Source organism: Gopherus flavomarginatus, chromosome 3 (assembly GCF_025201925.1).
Source record: "Gopherus flavomarginatus isolate rGopFla2 chromosome 3, rGopFla2.mat.asm, whole genome shotgun sequence".
Taxonomy (NCBI): Eukaryota; Metazoa; Chordata; order Testudines; family Testudinidae; genus Gopherus; species Gopherus flavomarginatus.
Window position 1 is genome coordinate 253,318,402 of NC_066619.1, and position 19,404 is coordinate 253,337,805.

General features: G+C 37.3%; 1 protein-coding gene across 8 annotated transcripts in view; it reads right to left on the reverse strand.

The window, feature by feature from the left end:
- SLIT2 (slit guidance ligand 2) overlaps positions 1-19,404 on the reverse strand; it is a 416,519-nt gene that overhangs the window by 378,059 nt on the left and 19,056 nt on the right. For all 8 annotated transcript variants that reach the window (XM_050947308.1, XM_050947305.1, XM_050947307.1 and 5 more), the window contains exon 4: positions 16,086-16,157. In XM_050947308.1, coding sequence (XP_050803265.1) covers positions 16,086-16,157 — 72 coding nt within the window. The remainder of the gene's footprint in view (positions 1-16,085; positions 16,158-19,404) is intronic.

Consider the following 19,404-nt stretch of genomic DNA (forward strand, 5'->3'; position numbering starts at 1 on the left):
CAGCTGTCTACTTACTGCAGTGAAGACATTGTGGTCAGTAGATCTAAGTACATTGACTTCAGCTAAGTTATTCACGTAGCTGAAGTTGTGTCTCTTAGATTGACCCCACATGGTAGTGTAGACAAGCCCTTAGCGTGGTAATCCCCACAAGTGAAAGACATTCTACCAGAGCCTAGTATTTTAACTATACCCTCTGTAATAAGCCAACAGATGGCACCTAAGTATGAGTTCTGGAGAATCAAAAGCCTGGAGGGCAAGAAGCCACAAGATTCCATGACAATGGGTAGGTGCCAGAGGGTGGGTGCACCATCTTGGCTGTTTCGGGGAGAGCAGAAGAGGGTATCAGTGGAAGGAAGGGCTGTGTTGCTCTGAGTGCATGTGAGAGAGCCTGTGGAATGGGACTATGGTGGTCACTGCTAGACAGAGTGCTGGTGAGCACTTTGGACTTAAACTCATGTGTGCCCCAAGGGAAGCTTAAGGCCAAGTAGCTGAGCAGCAACATACCCAAACAGGTCAGTAGTCCAGATTGAGCAGTCACCAGAGGAGCAAGGCACCTCACCAGGTGAGTGCACTGACTTTATGGGCACCACCAGTGAGATTAGAGATCTCGGGGGCAAGGGGATACCTTGGGTACCCCCAGAGTTGGGGGGGAAAGGACTGAGCTACTGTGTCAGTATTTAGTTTTTATTGTTGAAGCCCCAATCTCCTTGCTTATTTTTTTAAATAAGCAGTTTCAGAACTCCTCTGCATGCAATTGGATTTTGGTGTCAGGGACTTCCAGACCCACTTAAGCAAAGGGGACCAGTAATTGACTGGAAGCAGTAGTAATACAGGCTCACTCCTATAAACCCACAGCTTTCCATTTCTCTGTTCTGCATTTCAGATTCGTACAATTTACACACAGGCTGATTGGACTTCATTGATCACAACGATTGTGGTCTAATACTACATTGAATAAGAACTGACTGGGAAGCCATCTTTTTTATTAGACAGCCAGCACAAAAACATGCTTGTGAGAGGATAAGTAAAATGAACAAAGGAACAGTTTAAACATTGAAGACATTTAACAAAACAAGTTGATCTACAGACAGAATCATGAAAAAAAGAGCTGAATCAGATTAGGGTACAAAAAGCCATTTTACAGATTCCATTCTCAACCATCTAAGTACACAAAGAACTCTACATGCCTGTGCAGTGGAAAACAGACCTTTTAATATTTCTAACTATGCTTTTCTTCAAAAGAAGAGTGCTCCAATCTAAGTACATAGCTCTCTAACCTATGACTGAGAAAGCAATTTTAATGGATATACATAATTTCTCACATTTTCTTCTAGACAAATTATATGGATGTGACTGTCTTGAGAAAATTTCTTTATTCAGAAAGTTTGTTACTGAAATGAAATTATGTCTTTTCACTGTTGCTCCTCAGAAAAGTATAGTCAAATAACATGACAGTAGAATTTTCATGTTAAATTACCACCATTCTCAAATATCAAAAACATGGGACCAAACTTTTAAAAGTATATATGCATTTGTGTGCCAAGTTTCTGATGTGTACATAAACCAGGTTTGCATGAATACAAAGGTACAGGGACAGGTGAACCCTTGAGTTGGGTACCCACAAAAGTATCTATTTTAATATCTTCTGTTGTTTGCTGTGTTGGTCTCAATACTGGAGAGACAAGATGAGTGATCTCTCTCACCAAGAGAAGTTGTTCCAATAAAAAAAAAATCTCACTCTGTTTCTCTAGCTATTTGAATAGTATTTTGTTTTAGGGCCTACATTTTTCCTATATTTCAGCAGAACAGACTGACGTGATTTCACGTCAACAACAAATGCTTTCTAAACTAAGAACATTTCTATTAAGACATCTGGCAATTATTCTTGTGCTTTAGTCTATATTTGTTCAGAAGAAAGCATTTGAGAAAGCATACAAGCCATATAATATTTAAAGCTGTTTTCTGTCAGTCCTTAAAGTGGCTACATACTTAGTGCTGAATTCTTTTATGAAGAAAAAAAGAAAACTGCATAAGTAAAAATGTCAGCATAAAGCCTCTCCTAGGTAGGTATGCAAAAATTTATATTATGCTCAACTGGAGCTTCTTATACAACAAGAAATAGACTCCTCTATGCAGAACATTACCAAAACTCTGCTCTGATTTTGTGTACATGTGGTAGATATACATTGTGGTACAATGTCAGAACTCAGCTAGCAGCATTGTTCCCCATTAGTTCTTCTCTCCAATGTTCTGGACTCAATTTAAAGCCATCTCTAAGGTCCAAGGCTCAGTGAAGATGTGAAAACTATTGCCAAATGAACACTACCTGCCTGCTCTATTCACCAAAAATTTCACTGTACCATCAGGCATAAACACTATATAAATGAGGCAAACGTAAAAGCTGCCTTGCTGAAAAAGGCCATTCCCCCTACTAGTCATTGTCATAGATCACTATTATCAAGATGACCTACACCAGTTCACAAGGTGGATGAGACCAATAATGGATTAAGTTTGTGGCACAGAAAGCTTTAGTGGAGAAGAGAACATCTGAGAAATCCCAACCAGCAGAAGTGTTCTTAGGGGTTGACAATCTGGTGAATCCACAATGTTTACGCTAGCAGGTTATTTAATTCCATCTACTTGTCAGTACAAGATTTGCTTTGGGACAGTTTTATCCAGAGTAGACTGAAATGTACCAAATGGTGTTTCCACCACTTACTTCCCCCTTGGGAATTTATTCCACAAGCTAACAGAGCATTGTCAAGTTTTTTCTATCATTCAGCCTAATTCCATTGCATTACACCTCTGTCATTTCTATATATTCTTCCCCAAACATATTTTCTCCCTTCCCCAGTTTTTGCCTAGTCAAGCTATGCATATATAGCAATTTTAAATCCTTCAAAATTTCTACCCAATTATTTACTCTCAACTATCTCTAATCAGTGGATCAGATCTGACTATGTATGCAGATCAAAGCTGCACTGAAGCTAGTCTGTACTACTTAGGCTTTGCCAATACATCTATATCAGTATATCTATATTAGAACTCCCTCCCCCAGTGAAGATGCAGTTTATGTTGGCAAAAAGTTATTTTGTTGCTATCATTAAGCCTCCCCAAATGACAAACAATACTGGCAAAAGGACTCTTGCCAGTATAGCTACATCTGCACACACTGCAGGTCGTGGGGGGGAGGGAGGGAGGGGAGAAGAGGACATTTGCCAACATAATTAGGGGATATTTTCCCCCACTCATACCCTTCCTGATAGTTATGCTGACAAAACTGTGTAGTGTAGACCTGGAGTAATTCTCTTACTATTATCGCTTGCTAGATTTCTCTCTTCTCATCAAGTATTGGTCTGGATTTTGCCTCAAATCAATGATGCATTTCCCCTACTCATGCCCCAATTCTAGTATAATTTATCCATGTTTCTGATGCAAGTCCCTTTATATATTTTCTCTAGCCATGCTTCCCAGATAATCATTTACAAACTTCATTAATGTGCTGTTTACATATTTGTGACCGTTCTTTATAAACAATTGATGAACACTGGACTCAATACAAATTCCTATGGTACCTCAGCTCAACAATTTGCATAATGCTTCATTAACAGTTCTGTTTTGGGGCTATGGTACAAATATTCATATCCCGGCAGATTTTAATTTAGCATAACGTTTTAGAGAAAAGTTGACAGTGTAGCTGAATTTTGAGTCTGTTGGTTCTGTTTAATCTGGCTTTTGATCTTGGTATGGAACTGTAATTTTGCTAATACTGCTGAAAAATGATCTTGCAGTTATGGACAGGGGTAGCGTGCCCAAGTGATTGATAAATGGGGATGGTTTTGGATTTCAAAATGCTACTGGGATTCCCAGGGATGTCCTTGCCCTGGGATACTACCACTGACAAGGAGATTACTACTTCGGTGCAGCAGACTGCCATGGTTATCCTAGTCTGACCTCTACAGTGGTATACCTGTGTGCCAGAACAGATGCAACCTGCAACTGGTGCAACATGCAGCTGCCTGTTTTATTGAGTTAGCTGCACGAAGAACACTTTTGTTTCTAGGTGAAAATTTAACTTGGCACAGATCCTATGAAGCCACATGTGGTTTGAATCTTGTCTGAGACTTGCCTTCCTCACTCAGTTGTCACTGCATTGTCTGTGATAGGCACTCTAATGCAGAATTTGCATCCCCTATGGTCATCAGAGCTTGAGTCTAACATACAACAGGCACAAAATAGGGCTCATCTTTTACAGAAATAGTAGTTTGTTTCTTTGAGTGGGGTAAAGGGGATGGGAAAAGCCCAGGGATCTATTGATTTTACCATGTGTTGCTATTTTTCCAAGACGGTTTCCTTAAAAAACACCTCTACTTTGTACTGTAGAAGACAGTTTTGCAATTGGCACTTGTACGAAATTTAGAGGAGGAAATCTAATCTAGCATCCTGGCTTCTGACAAGGGACAAAACTAGACAATTCAGAGAAAACATAATGCAGCTAACCAATTGTTCAACAGATTTGTCACTAGGGAAGAAGAGGTAGGGGGCAGAAAGGAAGTCTTCCCATTCCTATGAAGTAGCTAATTTTGCCTGGGACTGGATGATTCAGTCAGTGTTTTCCTTATTCATATAAAAACTTCTCAATTGTGTTAGTTTTCTACAAATTACTTCCCACATTCATTTTTAAAAGGAGAAAGTATTTTTAAACTTTTTTTAAAAAACAAATGCTTGCTCATTCTTATACTATGGCACAGATTTAGCAGGAACACCCATCACCTCTCACTATACCAGCCATTATTCTGCCCAGCTTTCACACTCTTTTCCAAAATGAGGGGCCATATCAAACCCAATAGGATCTAGCCTTGAGAGCCTTGTAACAGACCAATTACTGAAACCCCTTTCCCTCACCACCCGCCCCCCCAAAAGTTACCCAGATCTATGAAAATGCTGCAGTGGGGAGGAAGAGTTCCAGTACATAACAGACTTCTTCCATTACTACAAATGCTCAGCCCAGCCATTATACATTTCCCCCTCCCACTCCAAAATGCCTCAGTATACTACCAAACTTGCAATACCCTTATTCATGAGCACATTTCAGAATCTAGCAAACAGTCAATTACTCACCATTGCATCTCTTATTTTAGCTATGTCCTTTGAGATCAAATACTGCACATGCCATATTTATCAATTTTGAGGCTTTATACAAGAGGTTTTTTTAATTTTTTTTTAATTGCTGCTGCTCATTTAATCTTCAGCAATCTCCACACCAAGACTATTTGAATCCCATACAGTTAAGAGTGGTCCCAACTAAAATCCATCCCGTACACGGAAAATTTAAATTATTTCCTCATGTTATTCACTAAATTTAATACATTTGGTATCTAACATGATTAGACTGCAGAAAAACAAGTGATGAAGCTTTGTGCTGTGTAAGCCTCACTTTTATTCTGAGTCATCCCTTGGCTCATGTGCCAATATAATTGGAGTTCTATAATATACATACATATTAATTATATCCATTTTATATAGACACTCAGGTAAAAAGTGTCAAGTTTTTTGAATGAATTTTTGATGCATTACACTAAGTATTTTAGTTTTAATGGGCAAATGTTTGCTATAGCTAGAAATATTCAGATATAGATTGTTGCACATTAAATTTACATATTTAAATTTAATGTATTCACAAGGAAGATCATGTTTTTAGATATAAATTTTATACTATTAGGATCTTATTCCCCGATAGCACTGACAGAGTGCACCTGTTTGGAATAGCCTTCTGTATATATTGCATCATTTTTATTTGTAAGGGAAAATATACAGTTAACATTTGTCAACAGAAGTCTAAGCTTCCCAAGCCCACATATATAACTATGCATTCATAAAGGACTTCATAACAAAATTTAACAGCTAGGCAGTTGGTGTGCTGAGAGCCCTCAGTCTTGTCATGCCAACCAATGTTGTCTCATCATTCCCTTGTACTCCAGTCAACCTGTCTAGATCCATCTGTTGTCTCTTGTTTTATACTAGAGCTTTGTCTACACTACAAGCATTACAGTGACACAGCTGCGGCTTATGCTGCTGTAGCGTAGACACCTGGTACAGCAGCCAGAAGGTTCCCCCCCCCCACTACTGTAATAAATGTACCCCCTCTGAAGGCAGTAGCTAAATCAAAGAACAAAATCGGTCACTCTAGCAGTGTTTATACCAGGCTTAGGCTGGCTTAACTACATCTGAGGGTGTGAATTTTTCACATACCTGAGCGACATAGCTACATCAACCTAAGTTTCAGGTAGAGACCAGGCCTTAGACTTATTGTACAGCATCTAGCACAATGGGGTCTTAAATCCATTACTGGTGCTCTGAGGCACTACAACAACAATATAGAGAGAGACAAGCATAAGACCAGAAAAAAAATAGGGGTTAGGTCAGCGAGGGAATGAAGCTATGACTTCATTAAAAACACATTTGTAAAGGATTAATATTTTCTACTATTTTAGAAAGACAGGTTTAAATAAATGGAGGAATGAAAGGAAGGTTAAGCTAGCCCAAAATACACTCCTCTAAAACTACAGCAATGTTCTCACTGCGTGTAAGGTGTCTTAAAAATATACCAGTTGCAAAGTAGCTACTCTGTACACAGTACATTTCATCTACGTTTCTAGGACGCAAAAAGTTATTCAAAAGGCTTTGTAGATCTACATTATGGCAAAATGCATTAAGGAGCAAGAGTAAATTAAAGCATTTGGATAGGCTTGATTTTTTGATGATACAATGGGACATAAAGCTGCTATGTGTGGCTAAATGGATATACATTTTTGTGCTAATGTTATTTCTCTTGCCAATTTCCTGTAGTTCTTTTGAAAATTTCAACGTACACTAGCTACTGCTATCAAACTAAAATACACTGTTTCAAACCCGTTTTTTTCTACATATCTTTTTAACTAGATAATACAAGTTGGGTAAAACTAAAGCTTTAAAGAATTTTAACTTTTATGAAAAGCAAAATTTATTAAATGCAGAATAGTATAATTTTCTATAAAAACACTGATATAAATTGAATTTTTTTTAAAAAAGCTCTAACTAGTGAAACATTTTGTTAAAATAGGTGCACTGCATTTAAAATGCTATATAAATCAACATTTAGGATGGAGGGTCAACAGGGGTTAAACTGTCTTTCTTGACTAAGTTCATAAGTGTCTTTGCTTATGAAAGTACAGCTAAGAATCACAGTGTAACTTGAATATTAAAAACTCCAAGGAAACCATCAATAAGAGTTGCTAAGAATTCCACAAGTTTTTTCCTTAGGTGTTAATTAAATGATCATTTAACACTGAAATGTAAACACGACATTTTCATCTACTGACAGCATAGCCTATTATAAATCAAGAGCAATAAGAGTCCTGGTGTTAATACTCTAAACCAAGTTCCCACAACACTCTAAGATGCCTTGTCATGTCTAAGGTTAAGTATCTAGACACAAAACAAAGATTGCGCCTACTCGACTTCCAGTTCAATTTTCCCATCGCCCAGTGACCTAGGTAACACTTTGAGCAATAAAGAATAAATTTAATTTCTTCAGCATTTTGTGAGGATTAAGAACAATTGTTGGCCTGCAATGACTTTTTATCCTTGGATTCTTTTTCTTCCAGAGCATTCCTCCATTCTAAAAGAAAATTCTGATGGTTTAAGACATAGAACAAACAGAACTTTAAATTAGGCTTTTTTCAATCAATTGGAACTGTTGGAGGGGAAGCAATCAAGCTTTCTTTGGACTTCTCAGCTATTCAGTTACTTTGAGCTTTAATCTTCTACCAGCAGAAGAAACCTACCATCATGGGGTGAAGCTCAAATATGTTCTCATTTTCGCCTTGGCCTGATTTATTCCTTTTATTCTCACTTTAATCAAGACAGCATGGCTACACTTCGATGTCCACCTAGTGCAAGCTGAGAGTTACAGATGTCCTCTTCGTAAAATGTTTCACACCATGGGTCTGAACCACATAATAATGGTATTTCCTCTGACACGCCTTTTTACTTTTCATTACTTCCTATAACATAGTTTAGTAAATCTTTCAAGGTTTTTTTTTTTTTTTGGTTTTTTTTTTTTTTTTACTAGAAAGTGAGTTTATTCAATCTAATACTTATGAAGATTGGTATTGCTAATTTAATTACCCAAGATGTGACTTCATGAAGAATCTTTTCTGGAAGAACCACCTTTTTGAGGGCAATTATTTTGCTTTCTCTATTTAAGAGTGGCAAAATAGGAGTATAAGCACGAAGACCTGCCAATTTTAAGAGCAGGGCATCGCTACAAGCATTTTTACTAACACTGAAAAATTCAATTTCACCATAAAAGATTTATTTTCTTAATCATTTACATTTTACTTTTGGCTGGACTCAGATTTAGATGTAGAGGCCCTCAATGAGGACAGTCTTCTCTTGGCTATCTGCTCCTGGCGTTTTTCCTTGGCCTCCTTCATTCTCTTGGCCAAAAGCTTAGCACTCTGGAGAAACAACCTAGTGACTGAATGAGACTAGCCATTAGATTGGCTATAGCTTAGGTGGCCAAAGAAGAACTGCAATACACTGCTCTAAATTGTATTCAACTACTTTTTTAATCTGTCAATATTCAGATGCTGCTTTGACAGCAACCATCCCATCACACAACTTCCACCACACCTACACTGTCTAATAGACTAAGATAATTAGGCCATCAGTTTCTAACTAACTCTCCACTGGTTTAGTACAATTTAAAATAAAGCAATTCAAAATTTGCTATGACTAAAATTGCTAAGCAGATCTAAAATGTGACTTGTATCTTTTCAATAGGCATATTTAAATGTTAATATCAAATACTAAAAGAAATTTCAAATACCAGAAGCATTTATGTTGAAACCAGCAGAGTGGCTTTAAGCTATATTTGTTTGCTTTCTGTTTAAGCATGGTTTTCAAATTCAGGTTAGAGAATAGCCCTAAGCCGAGTTTTGTTTACTTGCTGTTTTTAATGTGGTTTTCAAATTAAGGTTAAGCGTGACTATAAACTGTATTGGAATGTCTGCCATAATGAAAATCACCACTTAGAAGTGTCCCTATAGCTTCTTGTCTGCTGATAATGTAGACTATTGAGATAATAAGGATTTAATAGATTTGTCCATTACCAGAGGTTAGTTTATAGCCCCAAAAGTCTGCCCAACTTGCTGTTTCATCCCACTACAAAAGGAAGCATTACCTGTATAAAAATGTAAACTTAAGTTTTTATAACTAGAGAATGTAAGGGGCAAATTTAAAGAGCCAATTTCCTCCCAATTACCTCAAGCTAAAATCTTGAAAGCCCAACATGACAGTTGGGTAAACTGTTTCACAAGTGAAAAAAAAATATTTGCTTCAAGATGAAGTGCAATAGCATTGACCAATATTTTTACTTCACAAGTGCCTATGTTCAACTGTGAAGTAATTGATTTCTTAATATTTAGTTCCATATATTTTAACTTATTTCCTGTAAGTAACCCTGTTATGCTAGTTGCTGTCCAAACATAAGAACGTTCACTCAAACAAAGGGCAGAGAAAGGGACATAATATATAAGTAAAGCAAAACAATTGATCATGTTCTGAAAAGACACTGTACTTTATTTTTGAATAAAGGTATCTTGGACTACACTGAGCATACTTAAAAATTCATTCTGATTTTAGAACTACCACCATTTTAAGCTTTAACCCGTATATTTAAAATTGGGAATGTTACTGAGTCAGAATGAACCTTAAAAGTACACCCAGGTTCCCCACAATGTTGCCATAAACAGACAGTTATTCACACTGCTGCGTATTTTTTGTTTCTCACCATTAGGATTAGGGTGACCAAATAGCAAGTGTGAAAAATTGGGATAGGAAGTGGGGGGTAATAGGAGCCCATATAAAAAGCCCCAACTATCAGGACTGTCTCTATAAAATCGGGACATCTGGTCACTCTAATTAGGATATAGATATTAGTTTTGTAACAAGTGCTCCAGTAAACTTCTTGCTTTCACACATTTGAAAGACTAGAGAATGCACTGAACAATCTTTTTGTAGTACTTTCAACATCCCTAGAAATTTAAGAGTCCTGTCCTGCAGTCCCTTACTCATGAACTTAGTCCTGCAACCAGGTCCTAGTGTCCTAGCTTTTTTGTTCACTGCTTTTAAGGGGTGATTGATGCTTGAATATCAGAGCTTTTCAGAAGTAGAATCGGAGTTCCAGAATGAACTAAGCAATGGGGCAAGAGGAGAAATGTAATTACAAGACAATTTATTTCCCATTCCTAGTATGAAGTACAAGGTGGACAGTGGAGGAACAACACTGGTCTTGGCAATCTTTTAAAAAGCTGCCTTCTGATTCTTCTATCCCACAAACAAGTGCTAAAATAGAAGCATCAAAAGCTAACAGTTGACCTTAAGTTACTACTGCATTGCAAGGTAATTATATTTTGGAGAATACACACTTCAGTTACTCAATTCCCTACAAACTGGTTATGTACATTAATAGGCATATTTCAAGCAATAAAGATTATTTCCAATACCCATCAATGTCATTAGTAATTACTCATTTCTGTAGCTGTGGGTCAATATTACAACAAAAATAGCCTTTGTGAGTTATAGTTAGTGGGTCTACAAGCTTAATTGATCCAACTCATTGTTAGGTCTGCATTCTAATTACAAGACCTTAATATACTATTGTCAGTGAATTGTTTAGCACAGAGTTATGATAACTGTGTTCTTCCACTGCCAGAAAAAGGAAGACAACTCTCTTAGTGTACTGTTACTCTAGGCAGATGTAATTTATTTTAAATGAATACTTTGTAAATTACAAGATTGCCCATCTACAAATGATCATAAAACTGAAATTATACAGGTTTTTTAATTTTAGTTGTTTATTTCAAATGCTTTGCAAAATAAATATTTAGCAAAGAAAATTAGTCTTTTCAGTTGTTTATATTATTATAAACCACAGAGATCATTGGATTATTAGTGCCAATTCTTATCTAACTTTTATTTGTAAAAGTATTTATATGTGAAGTGACTTAAAAATTCTGGGAGTGGGAGGGAAGGGTAAAAACCTCAAGATTCTAGCTTTCCATATCTTTGATGTTTAAAGAGATCAAAATCACAACACTGGCATTATGGAAGCATAAGATTTATTTGTTTCCATTTCCTTCTAAGAGAGAAGACTGAAGTACAGATTTTGAAGCAATTCATTAGCATTTCTCAGTTGCTTAAATGCATAGGAACAAGCCATAAAAACAAATGATCTCACTAATGCTTGAGAAAGCACTTGCTCCAATTAGACAAACTTAACAGCAAACTAAACTTGCATTTCATGTAAGTAAAGATTATAATATTGTATCATTTTCTGATATAAATACCCCTCTTTGAAAACTGATTGTTGCTTGTGCACCACACTTGTACTGAAAGGTGTAATCCTTACTAAAAGTATTACCGCATATATGTAACAGCTGAAACCTGCCAATTACTGCTTTTGTTTAGTAGCAACTCATCTAACAAGCTACTTCAAAGAAGAGTACCATTCAATAATATTTCCTACTACAATTGAGAATGCATTCTTTTTGTATATCGGATTTTTAAACACCAAACCACCTGTTTCCACTTGGAAATCAAGTAGTAGAAGCTTTAGTATAATGAGGCTTGGCATCTCTAGGAGTTTTCATAACAGAATTCTCTTTGCTTTGTCGAAGGGGATTATTAGATGACTATAGATAAAATCTTTTATCTACCAAAATTACTAATAAATTCTTGCTTAGAATTTTTAGAAGGAATACAAGCAGAACTGTGCATTTAAGTATGCTATACAATTATAATAGTGGTAATGAAACAAAAACAGCTTAAAAAACATTGAAAATCTAAAGTTGTTCTTCCAGCCCCTTACAAGCACCATCTTTTTCATTCTCACCTCTGACTAGTTCTACTTTTAAAACAGAAAACAAAGCATGTTAACTTGTGACAGCTAGGGAGGTACCAACTTCAATGATGCTAATAGCAGGGTCTCTCATAGCAGTTAGAAAGAGATATGACAGCAATCTGAAGAACTTTCATCCTCTTTGCGTCAAACATCTTCGGTGTTCCCAGCAGAGGAAATCAGCAGTAGCTATCATGGCAGCTCACTAGATGAGTAATGATGTCGATCTGACCAGACAACGGTAACCGTAGCAACTGTAACCTGCAATTCCTGCGTAACCATTGTTGGATTTATTGTGGCAGGGGCCAAGAAGGCCAGGAGTAAAATGAAGCAGAGAACTATGGTGTCTGACACATCTAGTACCACATACTTTAATCATAGTTGGCAGAAATTAATTCAAGAGGAATTTTTCTGCAAGGGCTCCCCATGCAGTTTTCTGCTTTTCTGCTTAGCTACAAGGATCTTAAGCTACTAAGTGGACATCACTAAACTAGGTCTTAGTGTAATCTGACTACAAGAAACACCTTTTCCTTTAAATATGTGAAATGTCTTATTCCAACTATATTTCTTATGCTAATGGTAGAAAGGAAAGGTGTATAGCGAAACAGAATGCTTGGTACCTAGATTAAGTTTAAATTATCCCCTGCAAAGGTTGTTTATCCAGTCGTTATAGCTCAATTTAAATATTTCTGAAACATCAGCTCAGGCATGGAACTCTTCCTAACTTCTAAAAAAAATTGTTGAAATCAAAATGTACAGGTTTTGTGCACAGAATTCTTTATCATGTTCATGCTAGAACCTAAAAAGGTATCTTTTAAAGCCAAACTCTTAAAGAGCTTGGGACATAGCTCTTGGTATCCTGCAGCAAATGGCAACGCAATGAACTGTGATCTAACAAGCCAAATTAAGTAGTCAAAATCTATTTGCCTCAGATAAACCCACTAGTCCGTAAGAGTTCTTTAAAATAAAGATACTATTGCTGATGCTAGACAAGTCAGTGTTAGTAGGCATATGGGTGGTTGGAAACAATGCCGGCTGTTCTTGCAAAGAAAAACACTTTTTGAACAATGGCTTCATACAAGAAAGTTTAAATATTACCCAACAGGACCCACACTAATGTATCTATACACTAGTATTTTGTCAAAATCCTTATTCTACAAGAAAAACATTTTCAAGCTCTTCTTGAAAAATCAAGAAACTAAGAAATTATACAAATTTACAATTTTTTTTAAAGAACAGTATGGCCAAATGGAGTTTTTGTGCCAAACCATCTTTCCGGTTGATTTCTAAATAGGTTAAAATATTTTACTTCAACTATTTCCTATCTTTAGGAGTTTACTTGGAAGATTATTTCCCTCCAGCATTAACTATCTGAAAAATACAAACTAGATTTCCAAAATAGAGAATATTCAGTCAGACAAAATTATGTACTGTCTCTTTTAAATTCTCAACCTATCGCTTTCCTTTACTTACACTTCCCATCTGTCAACAAGTGCTTGTAATTTTATTACACTGTCCTGTAGTTTATGCAGAGTTGGTATTGTTTTACAGAGTTCTGTTAATGGACTGGATAAACGGTAATGCTATTTAAACTAGTCTCCTGCTCCAACAAACACAGCTGCAACTGTACTACTATTTCTGAGCAAACATCTTGACCTGAACATGCAGTGCTCTCTCAACCCGTCCAAAGAGAAATTGGAGCAGACAGCAAAGCGAAAGCATAGCTGGCCGCAACCAACCATGTCTAATCATAATTCATATACAGTGTACCCTCACGCTTTTATATTGCATTTAGGCTACACAACAAGCATATGTGCTTCTTCACCTGGCATCTCATTTACAGCCAAGGGTCAAATGGTAATGATCATTCACAGAAGCTGAACAGCATACTGAGAAACTTACAGAATACACACTAACATATTAGCTATTAAGGTTTTTTTAATTGGGAAAATTAGATACCAAAGTGTTACATATTTAAGTGTCCATGTATAGACAATTTTGATTCTCCTTTTTCAAAGAGACTATTGCTCAGTATGTATTTGTGTATGTAGGAGTTCCTACACATACACACTAAGTTTAAAACAAAAACAAAACAGACAAAAAAAATACACAACTCATTCCTGGTATGGTGGACAAGCTGTATAAAATCTAAAGCCTCCTGATCATGAACAACCAACATACATCATTCCTAAACAAATGCCTACTTTTGCTGTTCTGACTTAATTAAGCATACAGCTAAACGATATTTCAGTACAGTTAGTGTATTTTCAAAACATGTTATAACCAGACATTCACTTTCATGGTCTGAGCAACAATAACCCTGGGGCAGAAGAAATTTAATACTGCTAAGCCAACCATCTCTATTTTCCACCAGATACACCATGTGTATTTGTGTCCTATAGCCAAAAGAAAAGAATAACTATCTATCAAGTGTACAATTCTAAATAAAGTTTATTCAAAATTTGAGTATGCCTTAAATGTACATCCATTTTAATCTGTAAATCATCTCATTGCTATTTTAAATGGAATAAGGTTGAACAAACATTAACCTAGTGGTGGAATAAAATAGAACCCCCATACACCTCTCACCCTTCCTGATATGAAAGTACAAAATTTCAGGTTTAAGGTTTCCATGCTTGCTAGCGTTTGTTTTTTTAAAATGGTTGAATTACTAAATTGTAATATATACTGCACACATACTGTAATATTTGAGGTGTGTACTCTAATTGTTAAATAAAGGAAGGAATTTGCCAGAGCAGAACCCCTTAGCATACTGCTGTCTAGTAATCCAACAAGTGTTTTATCTACAGAAAAAGCATTTGATATAAAAACATACATCAAAAGCAAGAGGCAGATAGTAGGCAAGTATATGATACTAATGTGTGTGGCTACAATTTAGGCATTAAGACTATTTCATATTAGAAAGGAAGGTCAATATTTAAGGAAACTCCAATATTTAAGGAAATTAGAACAGAAGTTAACTTCCAAAGAAGTGAAACCTTCATTATGGAAAATTCACCTGACCCACTTCAACTTCATCATGAACTGCAGCCAATTTGATCAGATAGGATAGCTATCTTCCCTCATTTTCCAACCACGCAAGGAAATATCAGGAAAATATATCCTCTGGACTCCTGACTGCATACTGAGGAATTGACTATCATCTGTTAGTTCAACAAATTATTTTGTCCATTTAACCTATAACAATTCCAGCAGAACCGTCTCACGTGAAGCCTACAATGAAATATCGAGCATGTATCTTTGAAACAAGCTTCAAACTATGTGCTGTCTTTTCAGACATGCTGTGTTCTCTTCTGTCCTACGTACTATGATTAAAGCAATTAAAGTTATCTTGAAATATTAAAATAATCAGTAGAGACTGCTTTATGTTAAGTTATTTTTCCAAGTCTACTCCACATTCATATTGTAAAGGAAAATAATTAGATTTCAGAACATCATTGGCTGAAACATCAACATTCCAATTTAAATTAATAATCATACAATAGAATCAAAAGCAACACTGATACACTGCGCTTTATATAGCTGCTAGCTAAAAATGTTAACATTTTATACTTTTCATTTTAGTAATCAGTCAAAACAGTAGGTTACCAGTGTAGCAACAGGTATGCAAGATGACAACACATACCAAGTATGAGGACTGGTTTTTAGTCCAACCCATGCCATATATAAATACAGAACAATATTGCAGAAACAAAATTATGAACAGTCTTTGTGTAATATCATTGGGCCAATACCTCTAAAGCCATTACTTTTGGGGGGTCTGCGCTTTGTTGAAAGACAAAAGAAAAAAGTTTGGGGGAAAACCAGCCTATTCTTCCACCAAAAGCTAAATTTAAATGTTTAGAAGGGGGGAAGGGAAAGAGAGAGAAGACATATCAGAGTTTGTGTATCTGAGATAGAAAATGAAAAGCACTGTGGAGTAATCAAAGAAAATACTACATTAAAATAACTTACATTGTTCTTGACAAGATAAAAACAAGTAGCACACTTCAGAAAAGGACATATAAGATAGACACAGAGACACCCACGTGTGTGTGTGTGTGTGGTGTGTCTGTAAGTAAGGCCCATTATGTAGGACTTGCAAGGTTTCCAAAATTAATAATGAATTTTGACTACTTACAGCCTGTATAGTTTCGGAGTCCCCAGAAACAGCAACTCAGAAAGCAGCTGAAGATTATTTCTGTTTAGACGCCTTTTGAGAGAAAGAAAATAAAAGTTAGGTTACAACTAAGACAACAGCAATCAAATGCAAACACTTTGTTATAGCACAGGCATGTTTGTACAAAGTGAAGACAAAGCACAAAAGAGGTATGCAAAGCTTGGTCCACTAGCGAAGACATGGTCCAGCAGTAACTTTAAAGTGGGCTGATTACATTTTCTGGTGACCTTACCTTTCCTTAAATTGAAAAAGTGGTCTTTCATAAAATAAGTCTAGCTTAATCACCAAGTTGGGACTCTATGCCGTATAAACAAAAATCAGCACAAAAAAGGTACTGTTTCTCCACCATTTCTGTAGTGTGGAGCAGCTGATACAAACATGTTGTGGCCAACAAGATTATCCAAAAGCACATTGCACACATATGCATCACTGATTACAAGTTATGTGATAATGTAATGTAATTAAAGATCCATACAATGTGTGTGCAAAGAGGTAGAGATAAGGCTGCCATGGAAACCTTACTTTCTTGACTTCCATGTACTTACACTTGTACTAAATAGTTTTGAATATAATTGTGTTTCTTATAAGACTATGAAAGTAAATGGGAACATTTGGCATGGGAGAGGGACTTGAACAATCACGTACTGTATAGGAGGAAAAACTATAGCTGGAATCTGGAAGAGATCTCTTTGCATATGAGGTCTCACCCAGCTACTAAGGTCAACCCAGTTTAGTCTATAAAATGACAAGTTTAAAACCCAGAGTAGTACGGCTGGAGGTAATCCACTGCCAACTACAACTTGCTATGACAAATATATAATTTTTTTTTACATTTACAATTAAGATCATTTTTGCTATTACAGAGTAATAGCAGCTCTCGATCAGGTAGTCAAATAATTTAATATATTAAGTCCAAGACAGTTTATTTAAGAAAAAAGTCATAAGCAAAGTCAGGCACACAAACTTGTAAGCCTATTTCTTTGCAAGTAATGCATCACTAATCATTACATTGCAATTTACAAAGACTCACAATGTATTCATCCCAGGTTACACTTGCACACCTGCAGGATGTTAGCTGAGGCTCTGTTTTATCGCACTAGCATTAAGATTATGTAAGTCACTAGACAACAGTAGACTGAAAGAGGTATTGAGTAGTGCCTGCACAAAAGAAGATTCTAAATCTTTAGGAATAAGGTATATCTGCTATAAGGTATAACTCACTTCCTTGAGTTCTCACTTTAATACATGTTCTTCCAGATAACCATTCTTGTAGCTCCTTCCTGACCCCTTTCAAATTTGTCAGCATACTGTAATTCACTTACTGTGTTGCTCCAAATACAGTTTAAGGCTCCAATCTTGTAAAGAATGCATGCAGACAACTACTCCCGTTGAACTTGATGGAACTACTTGTAGAAGTAGAGGGGAGGGATAGCTCAGTGGTTTGAGCATTGGCCTCCTAATTGTGAGTTCAATCCTTGAGGAGGCCACCTGGGAATCTGGGGAAAAAATCTGTCTGGGGATTAGGCCTGCTTTGAGCAGGCGCTTGGACTAGATGACCTCCCAAGATCACTTCCAATCCTGATAGTCTATGAAGTAGCACTCAGCAAGTAATTGCACAAGTTCAAAGGAACTACCTGTGCAAGTAAAGTTATGCATATGCAAAAGTGCTTCCAGGATCAAAGTGCTTAAGTGCAAAATTTGCTGAATAAATTGGTTTTGAAATGAACAGTGCCAAAGCAGTAGTTTTGGTTCAGTTCTAGATACTTAATTCTGAAGTTAAAAACAAAGCTATTTCCAGTCGACCAAACATGAGAAGTCAGTCACAGCTGGTTTGTGCAACTGCAGAGTGATACAAAACAGCCACAAGTACACAAGGGAATCTGACCCTGAAAGTTTTAAGTTAAAGCTACTGTAGGGTAAGTGTGGTTCTTCCAGCGGTTAGTGTGGATCCCACTGTAGGGGTGCCTGTGCTTCATACATGTGAAATCAGTTTGTTTGCTAATATACTGTCCATCAGGGCTGCACACATCCTTGGAACTCCCTGTGCTTCTGTATAAAGGTATAAATGGCAGAGAGGCTGTGACCCTTCCTCAGTTCATTTGCAATTCAAAGCTCATGGTAGCAGAGGACTCTGAAAAACGGGGATGGAAATGGGACATTGGCTGCACACTGATTAAGACATCTCAGAAGAACCAGTTACTGTAGGGTAATTAACCATTCTCTCTTTCTCAAGTAGGTGTCAGTGTGGATTCCACTGCAGTATCCCCTGAGGATAGTGGAAATGAGGAGTATCAGCTGCATCAGTTGAACAGTGATTGTAGGATTGCTCTTCCAAATTTGGCATCTGACTTCACAGCTAAAACCAAGACAGTGTTTAATACACATCAGTGGGTTAACTGCACACTGCTGCCTTACAGATTTCTAAGGCCATGGCTACACTTAGTTTTGCAGAGCTAGTAGTTACAGCTGTGTTCGTACAGCTGTGTAGGGCCAGCGCTGCAGTGTGGCCACACTGACAGCTACCAGCGCTGCAGTGTGGCCACATTTGCAGCACTTGCAGCGCTGTTGGGAGTGGTGCATTGTGGGCAGCTATCCCAGTATTCAAGTGGCTGCAACGTGCTTTTCAAAAGAGGGGGGTGGAGTGGAATGTGACAAGGAGCATGGAGGAGACAGACAGAATGGATTTTTGGAGTTGACACTGTTCTCAGCTCCCTGCCTTGCAAGTTCTAAGGACTGTGCCTACCTTCAATCATTTTAAAAGTTCTAACTCCCTTCCCCCACTCCTCTCTCATTCACTAAATGCAAATTATGTACTGCTAAATACCCATCAGACCAGATCAGCAACTGCTCAACACGGACTTCCCCCTCTCCCCCTGCCGTGTGAGAGTGCTGTTTCTCTTCAAGCAAACAGCTGTGAACATTCCAAAGTAATTCCCCTGCCTGCCTCCGCTCGCTCAGCAAACAGGAGCTGTGTTTGTTTTTTAAATAAGCAGTTTGGCTGAACTCCGAGCTCTCCCTTTCTTCCGGTGTGTTGTGGACAGGAATTCTGGGATACCTCCTTATACCCCGGAGGTCAATAAAAGCACTGGTGGGCATCCACACTTGCTGACCAGCGCTGGATCACCAGCGCTGGAATCCCTACACCCGAGGCTCGACCGGGTGTACAGCCAGCGCTGCAACCAGGGAGTTGCAGCGCTGGCTGTGCTTTGCAAGTGTGGCCACATCCTAAGTTGCAGCGCCGTAATCCCCTCACCAGCGCTGCAACTCTCTAGTGTAGCCA